The sequence below is a fragment of the Mytilus edulis genome, chromosome 10 (assembly GCF_963676685.1).
Source record: "Mytilus edulis chromosome 10, xbMytEdul2.2, whole genome shotgun sequence".
Taxonomy (NCBI): Eukaryota; Metazoa; Mollusca; class Bivalvia; order Mytilida; family Mytilidae; genus Mytilus; species Mytilus edulis.
Window position 1 is genome coordinate 59,512,018 of NC_092353.1, and position 22,906 is coordinate 59,534,923.

General features: G+C 32.0%; 1 protein-coding gene across 1 annotated transcript; it reads left to right on the forward strand.

Moving 5' to 3' along the window:
- Window positions 1-37: 37 nt before the first annotated feature.
- LOC139491594 (trafficking protein particle complex subunit 3-like) lies at window positions 38-6,942 on the forward strand. The gene is made up of 5 exons (XM_071279354.1): window positions 38-179; window positions 2,578-2,675; window positions 3,104-3,203; window positions 5,057-5,239; window positions 5,983-6,942. The coding sequence occupies exons 1-5, from the start codon at window positions 138-140 to the stop codon at window positions 6,100-6,102; spliced, it is 543 nt and encodes a 180-aa protein (XP_071135455.1). The 5' UTR covers window positions 38-137; the 3' UTR covers window positions 6,103-6,942.
- Window positions 6,943-22,906: the final 15,964 nt, after the last annotated feature.

The window sequence follows — 22,906 nt, forward strand, 5'->3', positions numbered from 1 at the left end:
TTTCTCGTTATTTAAAACGCCCGTGTGATTCACAAATGAAATTTACTTCCGGTAAAGGTGTTTACCGAAAATCTATTTATTGGAAGCAAACACTATTATTCTTCTATTTACCAGATCTGATTATCAAATTCAAAGCTATGTCTCGGCAAGGGACACGAGGAGTTGATCCTCGTAAAGTTGTAAGAATATTTATCAAATAGAAAAGTAAACAGACATGACAGAGACCTTTATATGTTCTTGTATGATTATGAAAAAAGAAGATTTGGGGAGGATCATCATCAAAAATATGTATTATATGATTATCCCCATTAATGTCATATGAAAAGAATTTTGGGTTATTTTAATGTTAAGGAAATTTTGTATGCAATTTATGAGTGGAAGTATGACAACTCGACCCTAGATGCAAATCGCTACGAACTTTCTCACCCAAATATTACCCCAGTTTAATAAAAATATGGGTTTTTGAGCTATTTAAATTGGATTGTGATGTCACAATTTTTATTTCAAAAGGCATGCGTAGTATAAATTCATTTTACGTATGAAAAGATATCATGATATGATCTGACAATAAATCCTGCTTAATCAGGTTGGGAACAAATCCCCTGTATGGTGATTATACCTGTATAGAGGGATAACCTTCTTTAGAGGGATAAAATTATCCTTCTATAGAGGGGTATTTTTGTTTACACTAGATTTAAAGCAAATTAGGGCAGAATGGCATTTTCTAGTTATATTGGCTATAATCTCTAGCATTATATGCATCAACATACATGACATATGCACTTTACCATGTTTACTAAAAATTGGGATGACCAGTTTTCTTCTAAAGTGACAAAACTTGCAATCTATTGTATACCTACATTTGTGTATCTGAACACCTGATCAACAACAAAAGGAATAGTTGACCTTTAATTTCATGTTAAATCTAACAATAGAAATCCTGTTCAGTGAGGCATAAGTGAGTAGAATTTACCTGATCATCACAGCTTTCAATCATGGTGAACAATAGATTGTATATTTAGTCAGATAAGCAGCAAACTGGGCATGTGTATATTAAATTAAGTACACAAATTGGTGCATGATCAACTGTTGCAGGTTACTCACTGCCATAATAAGTAGAAAATGCCATTCTGCCCTATTTTGATTTAAATACAGTCTAAACAAAAATACCCCTCTATAGAAGGATTATCCCTCTATACAGGTATAATCACCATTCATATAGAGGGTTTGTTCCCAACCTGTTAATTTGAAAACACATTCTGACCCTAAACGTTCACGCCATAAATTAGGGTGCAACCAGACCCAGGATGCAAAATGCGAGGGGGGGGGGGGGGGGGGGGGGCGAATGAAAATGAACGTGGTTTTTGGCAAATGGACCCTGATTCCTGCTAAATTCTAATAAACAGATTTACAATTTTTGGGTTATTAGCTGTCAGAATTGCATTTCAATTAATAGATGTTTTTTTAGATGTGAATGTGATCATTATGTGAAAGGGGGGAATGAAAATGAACGTGGTTTTTGGCAAATGGACCCTGATTTCTGCTAAATTCTAATAAACAGATTTACAATTTTTGGGTTTTTAGCTGTCAGAATTGCATGTCTCTGAACGACCTTAGTTTGCCACAAATTACATCCTGACCAGTCTGTGCCAAACTGTTTTTAAGGATTTGTTTGACCTAAATAGAAAATTTAAACTTTTCTACTATATATATTAATTCCACTAAAAAGTCTTAAAAGTTCTCTCTGACCGAATGATTTTTTTGTCTGACATTTTGTCAGTCGGACAGAGTTTGAGATACATGTACATTGCCTGCTCATTATGAAGCCAAATGTTTTGAATTGTGATGCAATATTTTGTTTGAACTTTTCAGTAATCACTGACAATTGCATAGAAATGATGGAAGTGTAAATACAGAAATTTGAAAATATTTGTTTGTCAATGTGACCTGCAATAAAGACATAGACATGATAGATGGGAGTGGGATGGTCCTTCATTTCTGTATGCTTTAATATTTTAAGGCATATCCTGCTCTATGCATGCTAGATGTACGTTAATAATCCAGTCAAACTAAGTTTGAACCTCAAACTAATTGCAACAGAAATTGTTTGAGTTCTAATTGATGCATTAAGCCCAAATATAAAAAGAAAAATGTCCCATCAAATCTAAATTGAGGAAAACTCAAAATCAGCATTTTTGATTTAATGGAAATTATCATTGTAAAGGGAAATAGCTCCACAAAATTGATTCTTGCTTTATCTTCCGTTTTGATAGTTTTTCTTAAAATTCATGAAAAATATGATACTTTGATGGGGTTATAAGTTCTGCCTTTTTGCAGAGTTATCTCCCATATCCAAGCAAATCTCAATAGGAATTTTAAAACCATGATTTTTTAGTTTTCCTCAAGTTAGATTTTAAGGGACTTTTTCTGTGTATATTTAGGGAATAGTGCCTAAGATTAAAAAATAAAAAAATTCTGTTGCAATTACTTCAAGGTTAGGGTCAAATTTATGCTAGATTGATTGGACTATAAGCATGATACAATTTTAATGAAAGCAAAACATCTTATTTTTTTCAGAATGGCGAGCTATTTACATTGACATATGGGGCACTTGTAGCACAATTATTAAGAGATTATGAAGATGATGATGAAGTCAATAAACAACTGGAGAAAATGTAAGATTAGTTTAAAAACTTTATGCATTATGATCATTATGAAATATCTTTCAGGTTTATAACAAAAGAATTTTTCTTTTGAATCAAAATGAAAATTTTAAAAAAGTCACTGCAAGTTACAACTAAAAAAATTACCTAAATTGTTAGCTCAATGATAATTGTCACAAATACACAAATAAGATTTAACTTGATTGTTACATTTAGCAATACATGTATCTTGTGCAATGGCTCACTGGTCAACAGTACATTGGAGTTCATCAATCACTTCCATTTATTAATAACTCATTAACAAGTAACAGTTTCACGTGTTCAAAGGGAGACAATCTGATATTAACAATTTTAATCTGGTCAATTTACCCTCCCACATTTCTTCAAATCTTCTCTTGATTAATATTGTTTTATGAGACCAAGGTTTTTTTATGTTTCAGGGGATATAATATTGGTGTTAGACTGATAGAAGATTTCTTGGCAAGAAATAATTCAAGTAGATGTAATGATTTCAGAGAAACTGCAGATATTATTTCAAAAGTATGTACACAAATTTACAGTTAGATTGTTAAGCCAAGTTCAATGAATTGGTGTGTTACAGATTTTCGTAATATTTTACAAACATATTTGGCATATATACATGTATTGCGATTAAATACATAGATAAATAGACAAATGATAGATACATGTACACATTTGAATAGATGATTAAATAATTTATTTAAGAGTTATTCCCCTTTGTCCACATAATACAGGGCAACATTTAAAATTCCTTCATAAATCAACCAAATTCGACTGGTTATACTGACTGTTACCATGTTTAGAAGAATTTGTTTTCTTAATTTGGAATAATTAGTTTAAGATCTTTTGACAGAATTTCTTGTACCACATGTTTCAACTTGGTACCAAACAACTTGAATAAAATTAATTTAGCTTGTTTGATCATTCTCATAAAATTTTATTTTTATTTAATTTAATTTTCAACAAAATACTCACTTTGACCCTTTGTCAAAAAAGAAAAAGAAAAAAAAAGCACGAAGCACACACTGTATTGCTAAAATTTCAATGGATATCAGGGCTCACACTACTTCAGAATTATAGGGAGAAGTGACTTCTCTTTTTGAAACTGATAGGGAGAAGTGGTGAGATTTGAAAGAGAAGTGCTCATTCGCACGGTGCGCTACAATGTTTGGATTTTACAATAGTATAAAGGGCCATATGTAAATAATGTTCTTTTTATATTATTCAATTCATATCTGAGTACACAATTAAAGTAACATTTCAAATTAAAAGTAATTTAAGTTTAACTAAGGTTTTGTGAGAAACTACCAACTAAATATCTAGCACTAAAAAAAAATTATTTTAAAAAATGTAAAGAAATTATAATATATCAATTACAATTTAATTAAAAATTATCTTGTGTATGAAATTCAGTGTTTCTCATAAAAAAATATAAGAGTTATTAAGCTGGGCCATAATATATTGATATTAGTAGAATAGTCTCAGAGTTAGGCAACTTTAATCAATAGTTTGAAACAATCCATAAAAAATATAGGGAATTATATACACCAATCAATTAGATGTAACCAAAAGTCTCTTAATGCGTGTGGAATACGTAATTTTCCCCTTTGGGATCAATATTCTTCTGTCAGCTGTTCCATCCGTGCGTCCGTAGTACTTATTGTAAAAGTACGGATTTCGGTCATAGCTGGTCCGGTTCAGATCCGTAGTTTAGAAATCGGTCAATGGCGGACGAATGCAAGAAAATTTACAAAAATAAACGATGTTTGACAAGTTATTTGGAAAGGAACATGACGGTTTTAATGCAATAAATGGATTAAACATTTACTGGAGGCATCTTTTATCACGTTTAAATAAAGTAACAAACTTATTTTGCCGCCGAAATTTAGGTTGATGTACGTTTTCGAGTAACAAGCACCGGGACTTGCGGAAATGCACGAAGTGATAAAAAGTTGTATTTTTATCAAATAACCTGCTACACACTGCGAAGACAATGCTTCAACCTCTTTTCTAAAGATAATGAATCGTTTATGTCTGAATTTCTTTAATTATCAGTAAAAAATTGATGTTTCATCAACTTGGTAAAAATTGAAAATGTCCGATGACGGAAGCGACTGAAAGCGACTATCGTCAAGAACAGGGCGACTTGTTTTCGCTTTTGGGGGTCGGGGAAAGCGAAGTGACGGTCGGGAAGGCGACTTCTTCGCCCAAGTCGCCTGGTAGCGTGAGCCCTGGATATATGTAGCCGTTTGACAAACACATATTTCATAAATTTTGATCATTGAGAAGCTTAATATTTCCCTCAAATAAAACAATTGAATCCAAACTTTATTACTGGATGAAACTAATATCACTTTCCTTATAACTTTCAGGTTGGCTTTAAGATGTACCTCGGTATAACCCCAGTGGTCAGTAACTGGAGTCCTGCTGGTGATGAGTTCTCTTTACTTATAGAAAATAATCCTCTAGCAGATTTTGTAGAACTACCGCCAGGACATAATAATTTGAATTTTTCTAATCTTCTGTGTGGAGTATTAAAAGGTGCATTAGAAATGGTATGTTAACTTTATTTTCCTTTAAAAAAGTTTTTGCATTCCCATTTTATCATGTTTATAGCTGCATTCTAAAGAGATGACCCATGTTCATACATATGCAGTGTTAGATTTATTGGGCTTAAAACCAGCATTTCTCACAATTCAAATAAAAAAAAAGAATGCTTACCAGAAAAAAAAACATCTCTTGCAAAAGTTGTACAGATGCACTGCTGTCTGAAATGTCTTTTTAAAGGGGGAACTTCATGTACATTCATATTTTTGTACATGTATGAACATTTATTAACAGTATTATTGAATGCAGTACAATTTTGATCTGAATACATGGCTAAAGTATATAGACTTATCTATCATTCCAAAATGTATGTTAACCTTCAGTTTACATGTAGATTTTATTCATATGGTTTTATCCTGTTTTGATAGAAATGTAATTTTGATGTCAGAGGCCATTACAAAAAGTATGTATCAATGCAGAAACCTTATAATACGTGTACATGTATAACTAAAAGTTATTTGATTTTTGGAGGGTAAATATTATAAAAAAGAAGATGTGCTATGATTGCTAATGAGACAACTGTCCACAAGAGACCAAAATGACACAGACAATAACAACTATAGGTCACCGTACGGCCTTCAACAATGAGCAAAATGTATCAGGTTCTTTTATACTTTTGGCATTATTTGAAGTAAAATAATGCATTACATTTAATTCATCTTTTAATTTGTTTTGCAATTTTCCATTTCAGGTACAGATGGATGTTGATGTGCGGTTTGTTCAAGATCAATTAAAGGGAGATAATATAACAGAATTGAGACTTAAATTTTTAAGACGTTTAGAAGATGCTATACCTGTAGGAGAGGATTGAGAAATAATTATTTTAGAATGTTTTAATTGGATAATTTAGTAAAGGACATTCCAGTGTGCACTTTTATGACCTGTGTCTGATGTCAAATATCAAATGGTGAATTTTGTAAATGAATTGAATTTCCAGTATTTATGTGATGATATCATGGATAATTTTATTTACCAAATTTACATAACATAATTTCATTTAATTTGGATTCATAGTACATGTAGTAAATATAGAAACATGGAAATATTTTAGATACTGTGGATTCATTTATTTTCATGGTTACCAATTTTTGTAGATTAAGGAAAATGTACATGTTCGTGGATGATTAATTTTATGGTTTTGGCAAAGTCTTCAAACAAGCCTGTCGAAATTTTGTTACTTTTTTATCATTTGAATTTGTGGTACACCTGTACCCACAAAATCCCACAAAAAATAAAAAATCAACAGTATGTGTTCAGCTTTTAACAAAAAACAAAGAAAAAGTCTTTTTGATCTTAATCTCTAAATTAAATAGAAGTCGCATTAATCTTGTAACTTTAAGATGGTGTTGTTTATAAACTTGTACATGTTAATTCATGCACAAAAATAAAAACAATTTAATGTAAATGAGTAATGCAACTTATAAAAAAGAAAAACATTATATATTTTGTTTATACATGTTATATATACATGTATGTGACCCATTTTTGAAATCTACAAAAAATGTCTGTATTTATATTAAAATGAATACATGTAATTACTATTATAGTCTTAATACTGTTGGACAATAATTAATTTGTTTATATAAAATTAACATTGATAACATCTATTTCTTTTTGTTGTGGCCATGATAATAAAGTGCAATACTATAGACATTGTTTTATACTTTTTTTAAATGTTTTCCAGCTGGTAATTGATAAATTATTTGAACCCTCATTTTTTTTCTTTTGAATGTGAAATTTTATGCAACTGTCAAACTGTTTAGCTAACTCTTAAACCTGGTTTAATTCACCATTTTCTACATAAGAAAATACCTGTACCAAGACAGGAATATGGAAGTTGTTGTCCATTTGTTGGACGTGTTTTGAGCTTTGATTTTGCAATTTGATTAGGGACTTTTCACTTTAAATTTTTGCGATTTTACTTTTGCGATTTTACTTTTTCTCTACAGTATTCTTTTTTTTAGAAGCATATCTTTATATCTCACTCCTACTAAACATTTATCGTACTTCAAATACCCTTAAAAAAATGCATGTTAATTTTTTTATTTTAATTTATGTTTGTTTTAAAATATTTATATTTTGCTTTCTTTTCACACTCAGAGCCCCTACTGTGGCTAAAATAATAATGTCAGAATCCAACCAGAGACATCCAAAGTGTGGTGATTGGTTTATATCCTAAACATTTCATGGAAAAATCTGCAAATACTTTGCTAAGATTTAAGTTGCAGTATCAAGCCATTGGAAATCTTTATATATTATTCTGTATTTTGAACAAGATATGAATATTATGAAAAAATGAGATTTTGAATGATTTTCAAATAGAAAACTATCCACCAAACAAACACAATTTTAAAAGTGTATAACCAACTACTATGTTACTGTATGAACTCAATAATGGACAAAACCAATCCTTTTAGCAAAAGTGAATGAAAATTACCACAGACAAAATTGTACAGACTAAAGCATAAAACAAGCAGCAAACTATAGCAGCTGCTGATAATTTTTGTGTCATTTGGTCTCTTGTAGAGAGTTGTCTTATTGGCAATCATACCACATCTTCTTTTTTGAATTAACAACAACAAACAATGGACTACATGCCTCTTGAATTGGACAGGCATCAGTAGCTATAGACAAATACTAGTTTTTGAATTTTTGATGATTGTTATTATAGATTATAATTTACAAATACATTGCATGGTATCTATCTTTGCTAAAAGACAAAAGTTTTTGTAGAAATGTTCATTTGTTGCAGAAAAAAATGGTATGGTTAAATGTTATTTCAACGTTTTCAATATAATTTACTGCAAGTTAATCAGTTATAATGAATGTCTGTATGGGCTTTACAGATAGAGGGAAAATGATATGCCAAAATAAAATAAAGAGTGGTGAAAAATATGCCTAAAAAACAGGAATGAAAGGATGCTAAAATATGAAAAATAACAGGATGCTGAAATATGAAGAATAGCAGGGTGCTAAAATATGAAGAATAACAGGATGCTGAAATATGAAGAATAGCAGGGTGCTAAAATATGAAAAATAACAGGATGCTGAAATATGAAGAATAGCAGGGTGCTAAAATATAAACAGTAACATGATGCTAAAAAATTTAAAGACCAGCCAGGGTGCTAACATGAAGAAAAACAGGATTCTTAAATATAAAAAAATTAGAGTGTGCTTAAAATATGAAGAATAACAGGATGGTAACATACATGTATGAAGATACACAGGATGGTAACATACATGTATGAAGATATACACAGGATGGTAACATACATGTATGAAGATACACAGGATACTTAAATATAAAGACCAGAATAAATGATATTGAACAAAAACAGAAAAGTCATAAGGAATAATGACATAAACAGAAATTGACCCTCCAAATCCAGACTCTCACAAAGTCGTGGTCACATGAATTTGTCTCACCCTAATTTTCAAGTGTCTAAACAATGAAATTGAGAATTGAAATTGAGAATTGAAATGGAGAATGTGTCAAAAATACAACAACAGAGCGAAAGACAGCCGAAGGGCAACAATGGTTCATTTGCACTCTTTTTATATAAATGTTGATCCAACAGAAATTTCAGAAATGAGATACAAGAATTATCATGATTTACATTTTTTATGCGAGTACTAAGACCCATGACAAAAATGTATTTCTGATCATTTCTGCTTAGTATCTTGCTTTAAACTCATGAAAATAGGATGCTATTATATATATTGATTTTATTTGAAAAAAAAATATTGCCAACTAAAAACTTAGTATTTAAGCCCATGAAAGTTCTTTTCTTAATTTTTTAGGTCACCTTTTCACCAATATAAATTCTCTATTCTGTAACCTCCTTCCAGAACCTATTCAGCAAGTATAAAAAATAAATCTTTTTTGAACTAGAATTACATTACATATTCTTAATCTATCGTGATTCAAACATTTTGGGGGAATATCATCAATAGTCTTGGTCAACTTCTTTAGTAGGCGGCCTTTACTTCAAGTAAATCTTTTGTTGTCATTTTATTGACGGTTCTGGCAAAATAGCCGATAATGAGGAGAAAGGGGGTAATGATATAGAATTATTCTTTTTTGCCGGCTTTTAATCAGATTCGGAAAAAAGCATATTTGCTATTTTGCCAACGCCAGCAAGATAGCTACTGCCATTAAAAGTTAAACAACACATGTACAGCCAGTAGTCACTTACTCACTTCCAAGTAAGGTGTCAAAGAAAAAATATAATAGCCTTTCAAAGTAAGGCGTCAAAGAAAAAAAATATAATAGCCTTTCAAGACGTCATGATTATTTGGACTAGTACAGCTATAGTAGCCGTTTATGCTTTTGTTTTTGTTTTTTAATATTTTCCACTGCCATCAAAACCCATCAAAATCAGTTATTCTTTGTACAATAGCACCCTATTAATTTCTATTCTTCATTTGTTTTGCCGATCTTATACTATTCATTTATTTTTTTGTCAATTTTTTTCACAGTCTGCATTAGTCCAAATAATTATAACGTCTGGGACGGCTATTTTATTATTTTTCTGGGACGCCTTCCTTGCCAGACGTCATAATTATTTGGACTAAGTCTGCATCAAGACTCTAAACAATTTTTACGTTCGTGGTTTGGCACCGCCACCGGGCTGAGTATGTTCAAAAGCTCATTTTCCGGGCGAGGGCTAAAACACCGCATGTGTATTGAATTTTGTTGAAATACAAGGATTACCCTTATATTGTCTCTTCAAATATTATTCTCAAGATGGACTCCGTGTTCTATAACTTGTTAATTTTTAACATTCAAAAGTTACACAGAAACACAATGTAATTATCAGGCATTTTTTGTTTACATCCGTCGTGGGTGCTGTCTATCACGTCCGCGTTTAAAATATAAAGGTAGCAACGTTAGCGTTTGACAATCATTCCCGCCGTAAGCTGCTTTTGGACAACACGCTCCTTCTGGTTGTTGGTCATGGGTGTTGAAGGAAGAGGAATGGTGGAGCCATGTGGTGAAGATTGCAGTAATAGTGTTGGGCATTGGTTGATACGATAGAAATTTGCCCCCTTTATTTTAAAGGGAATTTCACGGAATGTAAGAGCTATTAAGCGATAGTTATTTACAGGTGAGATTGACAAGTTTTCAACTGTGAACGCGTTCGTAACAGTTGGAACACGACGGTAGCTTTCGTGTTGTTTACTTGTTAGAGATCGCCTATGAGCATCCTTAGTTACAAACAACAGAATTTTGACCAAATTTCTATTGTTATCGGCCGATGTTACATATTAAAGATTGGATATATTCAGTGAATTGTGATTATTGTGATTATTCAATGCAGTGACACCAGACCAATGATTTGGAAGCAGTAGTTCAAGGCACCAGAAAGCGGGGATAAATTATTCAAAAAGAATCTATCAATTGTTGTACATCAGTGTTTTGTTTCTTTATTAAAATATGGCCATGTCCCTTTTTTCATATCAATAAAATCTGAAAATACTTTTTCTAGTTTTTTTATTTAATTTCGGTTTCTTATTTTTTAAAAAGACATGTCCCTTTTTTCATATTAATAAAATTTTCTGTTTAATAAAATTTCTTTTCTATTTTTCGAATTATTTAATCATTGCTAAATTGAAATCTAAAAATACTTTTTCTTGTTTTTTTTAATTTAATGTGTTTCTTATCAATATTTTTTCAATTTAATAAATTTTTCTTTTCTTGTTTTTGAATTTCTTAATCCCCTTTACATATATCATAACTAAATTAAAACCTGAAAATACTTTTTTCTTGACTGTTAATTTATTTTGTTTCTAAATATTTTAATAAAATTTACCATTTAATAAAATTTTCTTTTCTCGTTTTCGAATTTCTCAATTCCCAGAGCATATATTTTTACTAAATTATAAATCTGGAAAAAATCTTTTTCTTGGTTGTTAATTTTTTGAGTGGTCAATATTTTTTAGGGGACTTTTTTTTTCTTCAAAACAATTAAATAATATAAAAAGGTATCCTATACTTTTGAGAAAGAATGATTACTTTGTTTACCATAAAAAGACATTTAATTTACCTATAGAATTTACAAACCCTTTAACTTTCCGATATTAACATATCCAAACCTTATTCCATAAGTCGACAACATTATAAGATATCACACACACCCTCACACGGTTTTACTTTTAGACTTTCGAACGAAAACAACATTTTTTTAGGGTGAACAATGAACACAGGTGTATACGGTCTGTAATTTCTGTTCTATTACACAAATTTACACAATATACTACAGTACAGATGACCAGGCACAGACACTGAAGAAAGATTAAAGCATATGAGCTATGCCCTAAATGTCAGCTAAATTCTACATCCAACAAATGATAGAATTCGAAGTTGGAAAAACCTAGATATACACTTTGTACATGTATTTAAATGCACAAAACAGTCAATAACATCTGAATGAAATATCTCAAATAAAAAAGGGTCAATTCATTTATGATATATATAATAGATAATAGAGGTGTCTTCAGCCATTATGCAACACTTAATAAAGGTCTAGCGCTAAAAATACTGCTGCAAGTCGTGCTCACTAAAAATTTTATAATATTCAGCGATGTTATTCACGCTAGAACAGATCAAAGCAGGGGGTTGTGGCATTACACTGTTACAGTATACACTTATACTCCGCGCAGTTAAATCACATTGACCGTCTTGTTTATGACGTTGACAATGGGTTGCCGTAGAGTTTTACTAGTGACGTAACTAAAAGCACACTTTTTTATGATTTTTTAACGTCGTTCGCTCAAAATCTAAAATTGATGTTTTTTCCCTAAATATTTCATTTGGAATAGTTGTAAGAGTGGCAGTATACTAGTATAAAAAATAAGTTAAAAGACAATAGTACTGTTTTGAGTAGTTAGGGTCATTTTATCAAATTCTGGTTATAATAAGAAAAAAATGGTACCATTTACTCAGACAGTCATCCATCCTATACATTTCAGAACAACTAAACATTTAACAGAATGTGAAAGTTTAACGAATACCCTTTTGATATACTGCATATTCAAGCATCTTTTTCATAATTTTCATCTTGGTACCAAATCCTATTAATATGAGGAAGGCGCTACATTAAATGCCAGCTTTATACCAAGACTTTGTTATATATATATATTGATTGTTGGTTGCTTAACGTCCAGTGGCAAATATTTCATGCATGTTCAGGACGAATGTCCTACATATATAGTTTTTGGTCTAAAATGAAATAATACGGTCAGATGGAAAATGTATTTTTTTGCTTTGATTCGTCGCAGAAAGGTGTCAAAGCAAAAATTTTAAATATCCTAGACGTCATAATTATTTGGACTAGCATTTTTCTTTAAAAAATGTAGGGTAAAAAAATACAGGAGATAGTGATACACACGAAACAGGATGTGTAAATTATTTATCGGCAATTTGTGCATTTTTTCTTTGATGTGGACTCCTTTATAATGTCGACGTCAGTATCAGCCTGATCATGATATAACTGAGAACATATATTTGGTCAGTTCGCAATTGACATGCGTGAGTGCACCGCAAAAGGATCTTCACTCCCTTTAATTCACAAAATTGCATATTAACACGATTAACGTAATTTCTTTCGTCCTAAGTTTTGTTTCATAGCCGGTCGACTGGCACTCAAATGCAGATCCAAGATTTTGAAAAAAGGGGGAGTTCATAGTTTCCAATAATTGAACAAAGACTAGTGGGCTTTATAATGTATTATTAAAATAAAATAAAATAAAATGATAGTGGGCTTTACAAAGTAAAATATGAATATAGATTGTCCTTTGCTATTCTCTCTCTCTTTACATACGTCACCTAAGGCTGCACCTTACTTCATCTCTATGTCCGTCCGTCCGTCCGTCCGTCCGTCCGTCCGTCAAAAAAAAAACTCTCATCAAAGTGCTCTTAGCTTCTATATAAACACCGTCGTACATGTTACCTCAATCAATTGCATGCAACAGAATAAGTCCAGACCCGTAATTGTTCTAGAACTTGCTTAAAAGAAATTTAGTCCGAATACAAATTTACAGTTTCAGCAAAAAATCACTTATAATAAGTTTTGATGGCTGTCTTAAAATATTTAAGAGGAATTGGTATAAAGAAAACATATGGAAAATGGTACCAGAAAGAATGTCCGACTATCAAAATATTTTGTATGTCGTCCTTTTTTCATTCCTACATTCCTTGCCCCTTTTAAACCCTTTTATCTATTCTTTATAAAGTGTGCATGTTATTTTCTATTCTCTATAAATTAGCACCATATTGTTATCTTTTCTTTAATTTTCTTCCTATGTTTTTCTTCTTTTTTTCTCTCAAGTTATTCTGCAAATTTATCATTTTCTAAAACTATTATGTATGATCATGTATATAATCCTTCCACATCCGACAATAATGCTTATCATTCACAATATTATAACAACTTGTTTATGTTAGTTAGTATGTGGTCAGGGGTTCATCATTCCAATCCACAATATTTTGATATTACCCAAAATGAATTAAATCTGTAACCGGCGAGTTTAGGCCTACTAAGTTTGCTGCCAAACTCCTTCGGTCTACAAATGATGACACCAAACAGAGACATTTATGTATAAATGCTTTTTTTTTACTAGTAAAATATAAATAGAGCCTAGTTAGGGTATTGACCTCATACAAGGACAAAACCATGCTTATTTTATATTAAACCCGCCGCAGTTTTGCACCTATCTCAAGTCAGGAACCTGTAACCTTTGTTTGTTTTGTGTGTAAAAATTCTCTTCTCTTTAAAATTTGGTTCGTTTGTATGTTTCGGAGTGTTGCATGTGTCAATTTCAATTTATAACCTCCGCCCGATGCGAGTATTCTTGCTGTGTTGAAGACTATTGCGTAGTCGCTCTGTGATCATGTTGTTGTCTCTTTGACATATTCCACGTTTCCATTCCCTATTATACTACTATATTATTTATTTATTTGAAAGTTATTCCAGATACAAAATCCTTGAGACTATCGTCTTTGAGCAAGTTATTTTTTTCATACAGAAAATTTTGGGACTAGCTGTTTTTATAATCTCATTGCTTCGTAAACAGAAGATTGAAAGAAATAAAAACAAGAAAATTGGTATGATTGCCAATGAGACATTCATCCACCAAATGACTTTTTGATAAACCTGCATAATCAGGACCAGGAGTAACAACGAGTTATAAAATTATATAAGACTGATTGACATTTTGACAATCAAACTATAACCCAGAGTTTTATATTCCCATGGATATTCATGTATGCTAGATTTTTTGTTAAATGTCCAGTGGCAAATGTTTGGTGTATTTTTAATTGCAGGTTCATTCTGACTGAAATTTCATCAATTTTATCAAAGCGGCTTCATCCTAAATAAAGTATCCTTATATACTAGTAGCACTGATTGAACAATTTTGCTATACATGTTTCGAACAAACTGTCAAACTATAATAGAGCATAGTACATATCTATTTTTTTATTTGATTTTTTGTGTATGGTTTTTTTTAACCAAGCTTTCTTAACGTTTGTTCTTTTTATATCCACAACTGGCTCTAATCCGTTCTGAAACTTCCATATGGTACTTCACTAATGACAGTTTTTGTCACCTAATGTTTTATTCCTTCGTCCAAATCATTTTCTGACGTTTAATTTATGTTGTCATGGACTTCCTTATACAGTAATATCTGAACACTATATATATAGCACAAATGTGTATCCACTTTTTCCCTTAATCTACATTCCTAATTCAAATACAGAATTAAACTGTTCCTCGGGTTTGTACTTACATAATCAACACAGCGGATTCCACATTAATTTTAGAGCAGGATCTGTTAGTCTTTGCAGGTTATCCCGGCCCAATTTTAGTCCGGGATTCATTTTTCAGTTTTCTATTTTGTGCTTTCTAAACCATTGTTTGTCTTATGGTCTTTTCTTTTATTGCTATGTCATTTATTTTGTCAATATATTACTTATGAGTTTGTTTGTTCATTTGATTTATTTTTGTCTCTCCTTAAATGAACGTTTCAAGAATCATACAATATAATATTATAATTACCATTAGGCATCTTTAAGTGTTTTTTTCCGGGATATCATTTTGTCATTTTCGTTCGCAGTATCTGTGGTCGTTCTTTTTTGTTGTTTTTTTGTGTTGCTCTATTTGTCGTCAATTGACCCATTTATCCTTTTTTGACCATGAGTGTTTATAGTTTATGTTGTGAATGCTGTAAATTGATTATATTAAAAAATGATAGAAAGCAAACGACTTAATTATTGCACAGAAATAATTTTATTTAAGGATGTACTCATGTCAGGTTCAGGAATTCTTGTTCGCTGTTCGGACTCCATGGTGTTTTTCTTATGATACAGGAAAACGTATTTTGCCTCGTACCACCCAATTTTCTCTTCAGTAGAAGACTTCAATAGCTAATAAAAGGGCTCTTCACGGTTTGTTCGGCCATATTGTATAGGGGGACAGATTTCTTTGAAAGAGGTGAAAATAGTATAAAAATGTGGGAAACCCTTTGCATGTTTCTAAGCAACTGCTCTGTTTAAGTAATGTGTCCCCCCTTTTTCCCTTCTCTCTTTTTTTTCAAAATTCCCATTGTTTTGTTAGTTTTTTTTTGTTTTCTAGTAATTTCAACATGCACATAAATTGTGTATTTGCTTTTTACAATCAACTCTCAGTTTACGTCTTAACACCACCTAGGCCGCCTTGGTGCACTAAGCTCATGGCTAGACTACAATATAGTCCGCTTTGAGTAAAAGCCAATTTCTATTGTTTTTACTATCATTTCCGCAAATCTTTTATTTCGAAAAGCGCAAACAAACACTTTTTCAAAATATTTTTTTCTCACAAAGCATCAAAGAAAAATGAAAAAGATCAACAGCCCTTTTATCATTACTAATTAGGAACATAGAAAATAATTTACTAGTTAAAAGATAATCCCTCAGAATTGATTGGATCAATTAACAAGGTGATCAGACATTACACAAGTAGAGCGCGTGTCACGTTAAAAATGTTACTAACTTTTAAATTAACACATGACATGGGGGCGTTTCCTGGATTCTGAAAAGGGTGTGACAAGTATTCTATAAAATTAAAAAATATCAACGACTGTAGCGAGACTAAAACGTTTCGTTATCGAACAGCCTATTCGACCCCCCCCCCCCCCAAATCCCAAAAAAAAAGAAAAACAAAACAAAAACAAAAAACCGAATCCGCCATCTGACTTGAAGTTACAAAATAGTTAATTAATAAATTAAACACTATAAGAAAAAAGTGATGGATTGATTCTTTATGTTTTAACGTTACTTTTAAGCGCCACATTTCGGCTATTTCGTGGCGCCCAGTTTTTATTGGTAGAGGGAGCCGGAGTGTCCGGAGAAAACCACACACATTTGATAGGAAAAGTTAAACTGACAGTCCCAATCAATTAATATTGGAGTCGAAAACCACAGCACGGGCGGAGTTTGCCCTCAAACCCTCAGTGTTGACTGTCTAGTGATTACTGTAGAACTACTTAGACTTCTTGGCAAACGAGGCCCCTGATGAAAAAAGAAAGGTTTCTCCTTCCTTTTTTATTATCTAAACTGGGACATGAAATATTTTATTTTATTTTGTGTACAGTGTAAATCTGAAATCAGTGTTTCAAGGTCAGAACAGATAATAAAGATTTTTTCTAGTTTCTGCCAAAAAAGAAATCATATACTTAAGAATATTGAAGTAAATGAAATCTGATTTGAATAAGTTTTAGACTCAATGAATTTCATTACGATTTTTGGCATATTTATTCCTATAAAGGGACTATTTAGGTATCGAACTTAAATTTGGGGTCGGGGTTGGGGGAAAATAATGATTTATCTTGATTAATGATCTTGGTGCATATTTAACCTTTGCTTCATATACTTGGTGCTGTATATATACATTCGTCAAGCTTCATTGGATTCAATCAACAATATGACAACTGGACATATTACACAAAATCGGCGCGTGCCATACAAAATGTTAATAACTCTTTTATTTCTGAATATATTTACACCAAAATTTAAATATATGCTCTTTATTCAAATCTGTATCGTACTGAATGACCTTGGTGCTTATTTGACTGGTCCATTTAGTTTAAACATATTTTATTTGCGTAAATGTGCAAAAGGGATGAGACACAAGTTAATCAAACTTATAAAGTCTTCTCCCAAGACTGGTCCATCATGGGCTTAGTGCAATTCCTGGAGCTTAGTGCACCAAGGCGGCCTAGGTGGTGTTTAGACTTACCGTTCAATCCACGGAGGTCATTGATATATTATATATTCCCTCTCTATTTAATATACTTAATGACCCGATGAATTTTGAAAAAGATTTTATGACTGGAGAATTTCAGATTTTTCTGGCTAAAAAGTGGCTTCTATTTTTCCAAAATTCCCATTATTTTGGTTTTTTTTATTTTATTCAATAATACATGAAAAATATGTATAGTGCATATTTGTATATTATAAACATTTATATAATAGTTCTTGAAAACCTGGATTGCCTAGGACAGTGGTATTGACTAAGATAGTGATAATGACTGAGCCGGAGGCGAGCTCATTATCGCTGTCGCAGTTAATACCACTGTCCTACGGGCAGTCCCTGTATCACGATAATGACCAGTTTTTCAAAAACTATTATGATTATTTCATTGAGAAACCATGTTTTGGTAAGTTCTCATATATTCAAAATACCTAAAGCAAACTCGAGTAGTTATACGATTTCTATGGCAAGAATAAATACCAGTCGTAGTAATACTGATATTCTTTTAGTGCTATTTTTCAGTATATAAATACTTACTCAAGTTCTCTATAATTTTATAATTAACGAAAACATATAGTTAACAATTCAACAACTTAAATATAATATTGAAAACAGGAAAATGTTTTATAAAAGGGACATCTCCCTAAACAGAGACGCCACGCCCCACCGGTCATTAACAGAGAAACCACGCCCCAAACGGTCATTGTCAGACGGAAACCACGCCCACCGGTCATTATCATGTCAAAAGTTCGTTAACGATCGACCGGTTTTCTGGTCCGTTTTGTTCTGTTAATGACCGATTGAATGTATTACTGAAGAATAATGAATGTCATGTGGCCTCTTTTTATCCAATAGGAGAAGCTTATTCTTAACCGACATGAAAAATACATTTTACAAACCCTCTCTATTTAATAAACTCTGTGACCGCCGTGGATAGTAAACTTGAAAATGATAGCAGATAGCAAATACACTTTATTAATAGAATGTGTGTTCAAAGTGTACAGAAAAACGCAAACTGTAGTCTGACTTAAAATTTCGTCCAATGACGGAACCAATATCTGGATGCCTTTGTTTTCGTTTTCCTCCCAAAATAACCCATACGGAATAATCATAAGCAAGGATGACAAATGCGACTATGTATGGTACCTATAGGACACAGAGGCATGATGATTAATTTAATGTGGAAGGAAGAGAAGCGACACACAAAATGAGGTCTCCTCGTTAAATAGTATAGATGATTAATCATTCTACCATTTAAATGCAGGACCAGAACAACTAGTCATGCTTCTGCTTTTCGAAGTATCAGTCTTCTTTGATTTATGTTCCAGACTGTCGACCGTTATTTGAGCTTGTTTATTTTTTCTGCTTCCAATAAATATGCTACTTAATTTGGATTCAACAACAATTTCCCCAAAAGTTGAGATACAGGTCTGGAAACTCTGCACATTAGAGCTCACATTCCAAGAAAGAGTGGCACAATTTAAATTTTTGTTCTCGACTAATGTTTGAATCAATTTATCTTTTCCGTCAACATCCTGTTCTATTTGTTTAAGGTACAAGAATGCCTGAAGATCTGATGCATGTTGTTTAATGTTCGCCATGTTATTTTGGTATTCTGTGACACCTTTTTCTGTTTGTTGTACTGATGTTAACAATTTCCGTATTTGATTGCTCTCCGCTTCCATTGTGTCGCTCAGTTCTTTTAATATGTCTTCTTGGAGTTGGTCAAGATAGTTCACGATTTTTTGTTTTGTCATTTTTATTTGGGACTCGATATCTTCTCTTGTTTCCTTGATTGATTTCAAATTTTCTTCTCGGTCTTTTTGAATTCTTTTAATATTTTCAGAAATTTCTGCTAAGGTGTGTTCGATTTCAACGAACGCATTTGAAATTTTAACATTTTTTACGACATCATCAATGTCAACAAATTTTTTACACTCGTTGTGAGTCTCCACAATGCACTTTTTACAGCATGGGCAATCGTGCTTATTACAGTATATTTGGAACTTTTCGTTGTGGACTTTGCAAGTTTGTGTTATCTCTAGAATAGTTGGTGGTAGTTTGTTGTATTCTTTAACAGGGGATATACGGTGCCCCTTGGTTGCCTTGGAGATACTGTGATGTTCCGTACACTCCTGACATAGACCTTCGTCACATTCAGAACACCAAATTACTGATGGTTTAGTTATTTGGCGAAAATCACATATACCACATACAAACGAATTATTCGCCATTATCCTAAAACTTAAATCAAAATGTAACATTACTATGATTATGTCAGTACACAGTATAAAATACTATTACAATCGTTTTTCTAGACCTGTTAATTATATAAGAGCTCAGGGGTTGTGTTTGATACATATTGTTATTTGATTAGTTTGTATGAGTGTCTTTGGTTTAAAACCAATTCATTTACAAGTTTAAAACTTGATCGTGCATCAGTTTGTGTATGCAAACTAATGTATTGTTTCTATAATACGACTTGAATATTGTGTTCTTTTGGGATACCACTGTCATATGTACGGAGCGTATGTCTCTCTCTTTTGGATTGTTTCAAATCGAAAGTCGGGGCCTTTTGTAGATGAATTTTTATCATTGTAAAACGCTATGCATTGCGTATAGTGTTTTTGGTTCTCGCCCTCTTTTATCTTGTAAATATTTGTCTTATTTGCAATCACACTACATCTCCCCATTTTTGTTGTATATTAGAAAGTTGGCAGGGTAAGCAGATCCTGCTCCACATGTGACACCCGTCGTGTTGCACATGTTATTACAAACCGGTAAATATAATAATTTGGTAAGTTAGATTCGTGAAAAGTGAACGGGATTTTAATAACGGAACATATCTGATATCATCTGCGAAACAGATATTCCATTACGGTCAACCAACTTGCGTTGGCGTCCGTAAAATTTACGAAGGGATGATTTCAACTTCATCATTTGGAACTCTTGGTTTAAAAGCTTCCTTGTAAGCTGCAACCCACTATCAAGGAAATCATGATAGGAAATACAATTCAAGGAATATCTTATCAATTCGAAGATATATACCCCGTATGCAGGTGCTGTTGGATGGTTGCTAATAGAAATGTAAAGTTCACAATTGGGAGCTGAACTCATCTCTTTTGTCGAAAAGTTTTGTTTTCAACCGACCCTTTTTGTCAATTTCTAGATGTTAGTCAAGATAAATATATGAAAAAATTTGTTTGTAAATTATGAGTATTTATAAAAGACAAAATATTAACAAAACTACCGAACTCCAAGGAAAATTAAAAAGGGATGTCCATCAAAAACCTATAAAACTGAACGTAGAACATTCTCAACCAACGCGACGAATAGAAAACAACCGTCATATACATGACTTGTTACATGTATTTTCTTAGGAAAATGGTGTCTTAACCCTGGTTTTATAGCTATTTAAACCTCCCACTTGTTCATCATTTGTTTATAGTTCCTCTACATTGACAAAACTGGGCTAACAATCCAAACGAGCATAATAGGTTAATGTGACAATTAGAATGAAATTCAAAACAGTGTGGCTGTGGCCATTGATTAACACATTAAATTCACCCATTGACTGGGACAATTTAGGTGAACGTTTGTATGTAACGACCACTGCTCACTATGTACTTTTTAAAGACACTTAAACTATGGGGTCACCAAAGGTTCTCAACACCTTAATAAAGTAATTCGAAAAATTAATCAGAAATAACACGATGTTTTGATTTATATCAATTATATAAATCAAAACATAAAGGTTATTCCTGATTAATTTTTCGAATTATTTTATAATTAAAGGCGTTAAGAAACCTTTGGTGACCTCACAGTTTAAATGTCTATCATATGTACGTCGTGAACAGTGGTCGTTACAGACAAACGTTCACGTAAATTGTCCCAGTCAATGGATGAATTTAATGTGTCAATCAATGGCAACAGCCACACTGTTTTGAATTTCATTCTATTTGGATCAGGTAGCCAAAACTGTGTAAATATACATCACAGACATACAACACAATTGACACCATGACTGATTTGAAAATTCAAACGAACTTATAAAAACATAAATTTTGCTATGATTACTTACCACTGACAGTCTAATGACTGAGAAAATGTATACAGTTTTAATCATGGTTTGTGTTTGATATCGAACAATCGGTTTTTAACATTGAAATGAGGAAGGAAACTTGCACTTTGAAATGAATAGTTACAACGTATTACAAATACACAATTATTGAAAACAAAATAGTCAAACACTTGCTTATAGAAAATGAAGTAAATGAAAAGCACTGATCAATGTATGATGTGAAAATATGATGAATGACAAATTCAATATGCTATAACATCATGTACAAAAGGTAACACATTTATGAGGTGTTGGGCTAAGTAGACATACGTTGCACCCTTCTTCCCTAAGGATCCATATAGTTTTTGTTTTGAGATGGCAAATATATATCTATATATTTCATACATTTTACATTATGAATATTTACAATAAACTCATCATAGATACCAGGATTAAAAATTTAAATTTACGCCAGACGCGCGTTTCGTCTACAAAAGACTCATCAGTGAAGCTCGAATCAAGAAATGTTTAAAAGGCCAAATAAAGTACGACGAGACCTCTTCTGACATATACACATAGATGAACTAAATATTATATATATTATATTTTTTCTATAGTAACAATGATCTGATATTTAAAAATACTAAACCTACAGCCCTGCTAAAATAGGCAAATATCTATGATATTAGGCCAATAAACATCACAAACAATGAAACTAAGCAATTATTAGAGTTATTGTGTTGTATTTATGTCAAATTTTCATATTACAATCAATAAAATATTTCGGAGATAATGTTGGTCAGCGCTTGTTGTTGAGAATTTGGAAATTTCAGATATTCATATTTTGCTGTTTTGCAAAAATTTATTCAAAACGTTTGTTCTTTTTTTTTTTATAAATTATGTCTACACATAATATTTTGATGTTCTAGAATAGGATGATTTATTACCTTGCAATTGAATAAGATATATACAGATTTTTCCATAGCACAATCAGCATCTGTTAATGTGATGCAAGAGAAACGAATGTTTCAGACTAATAGGAAAAATTGGAATATCTCTGTAGCAGTCTTGAATCAGTTATCCTGGACATCGAGGCTTTTACTTGTCAACTGTATCATGTGTATGGCAAAGATCGGTTGAAATCCATTAATGAAGTAAGTCATGTCAACATGAATGCCTGATGTGTAACAACTGCAACGAACACGTTCTTATAAAAAGCGAAACTTTGACATCGATATGCTTCTTTGATGTAATACCGGGCTGAA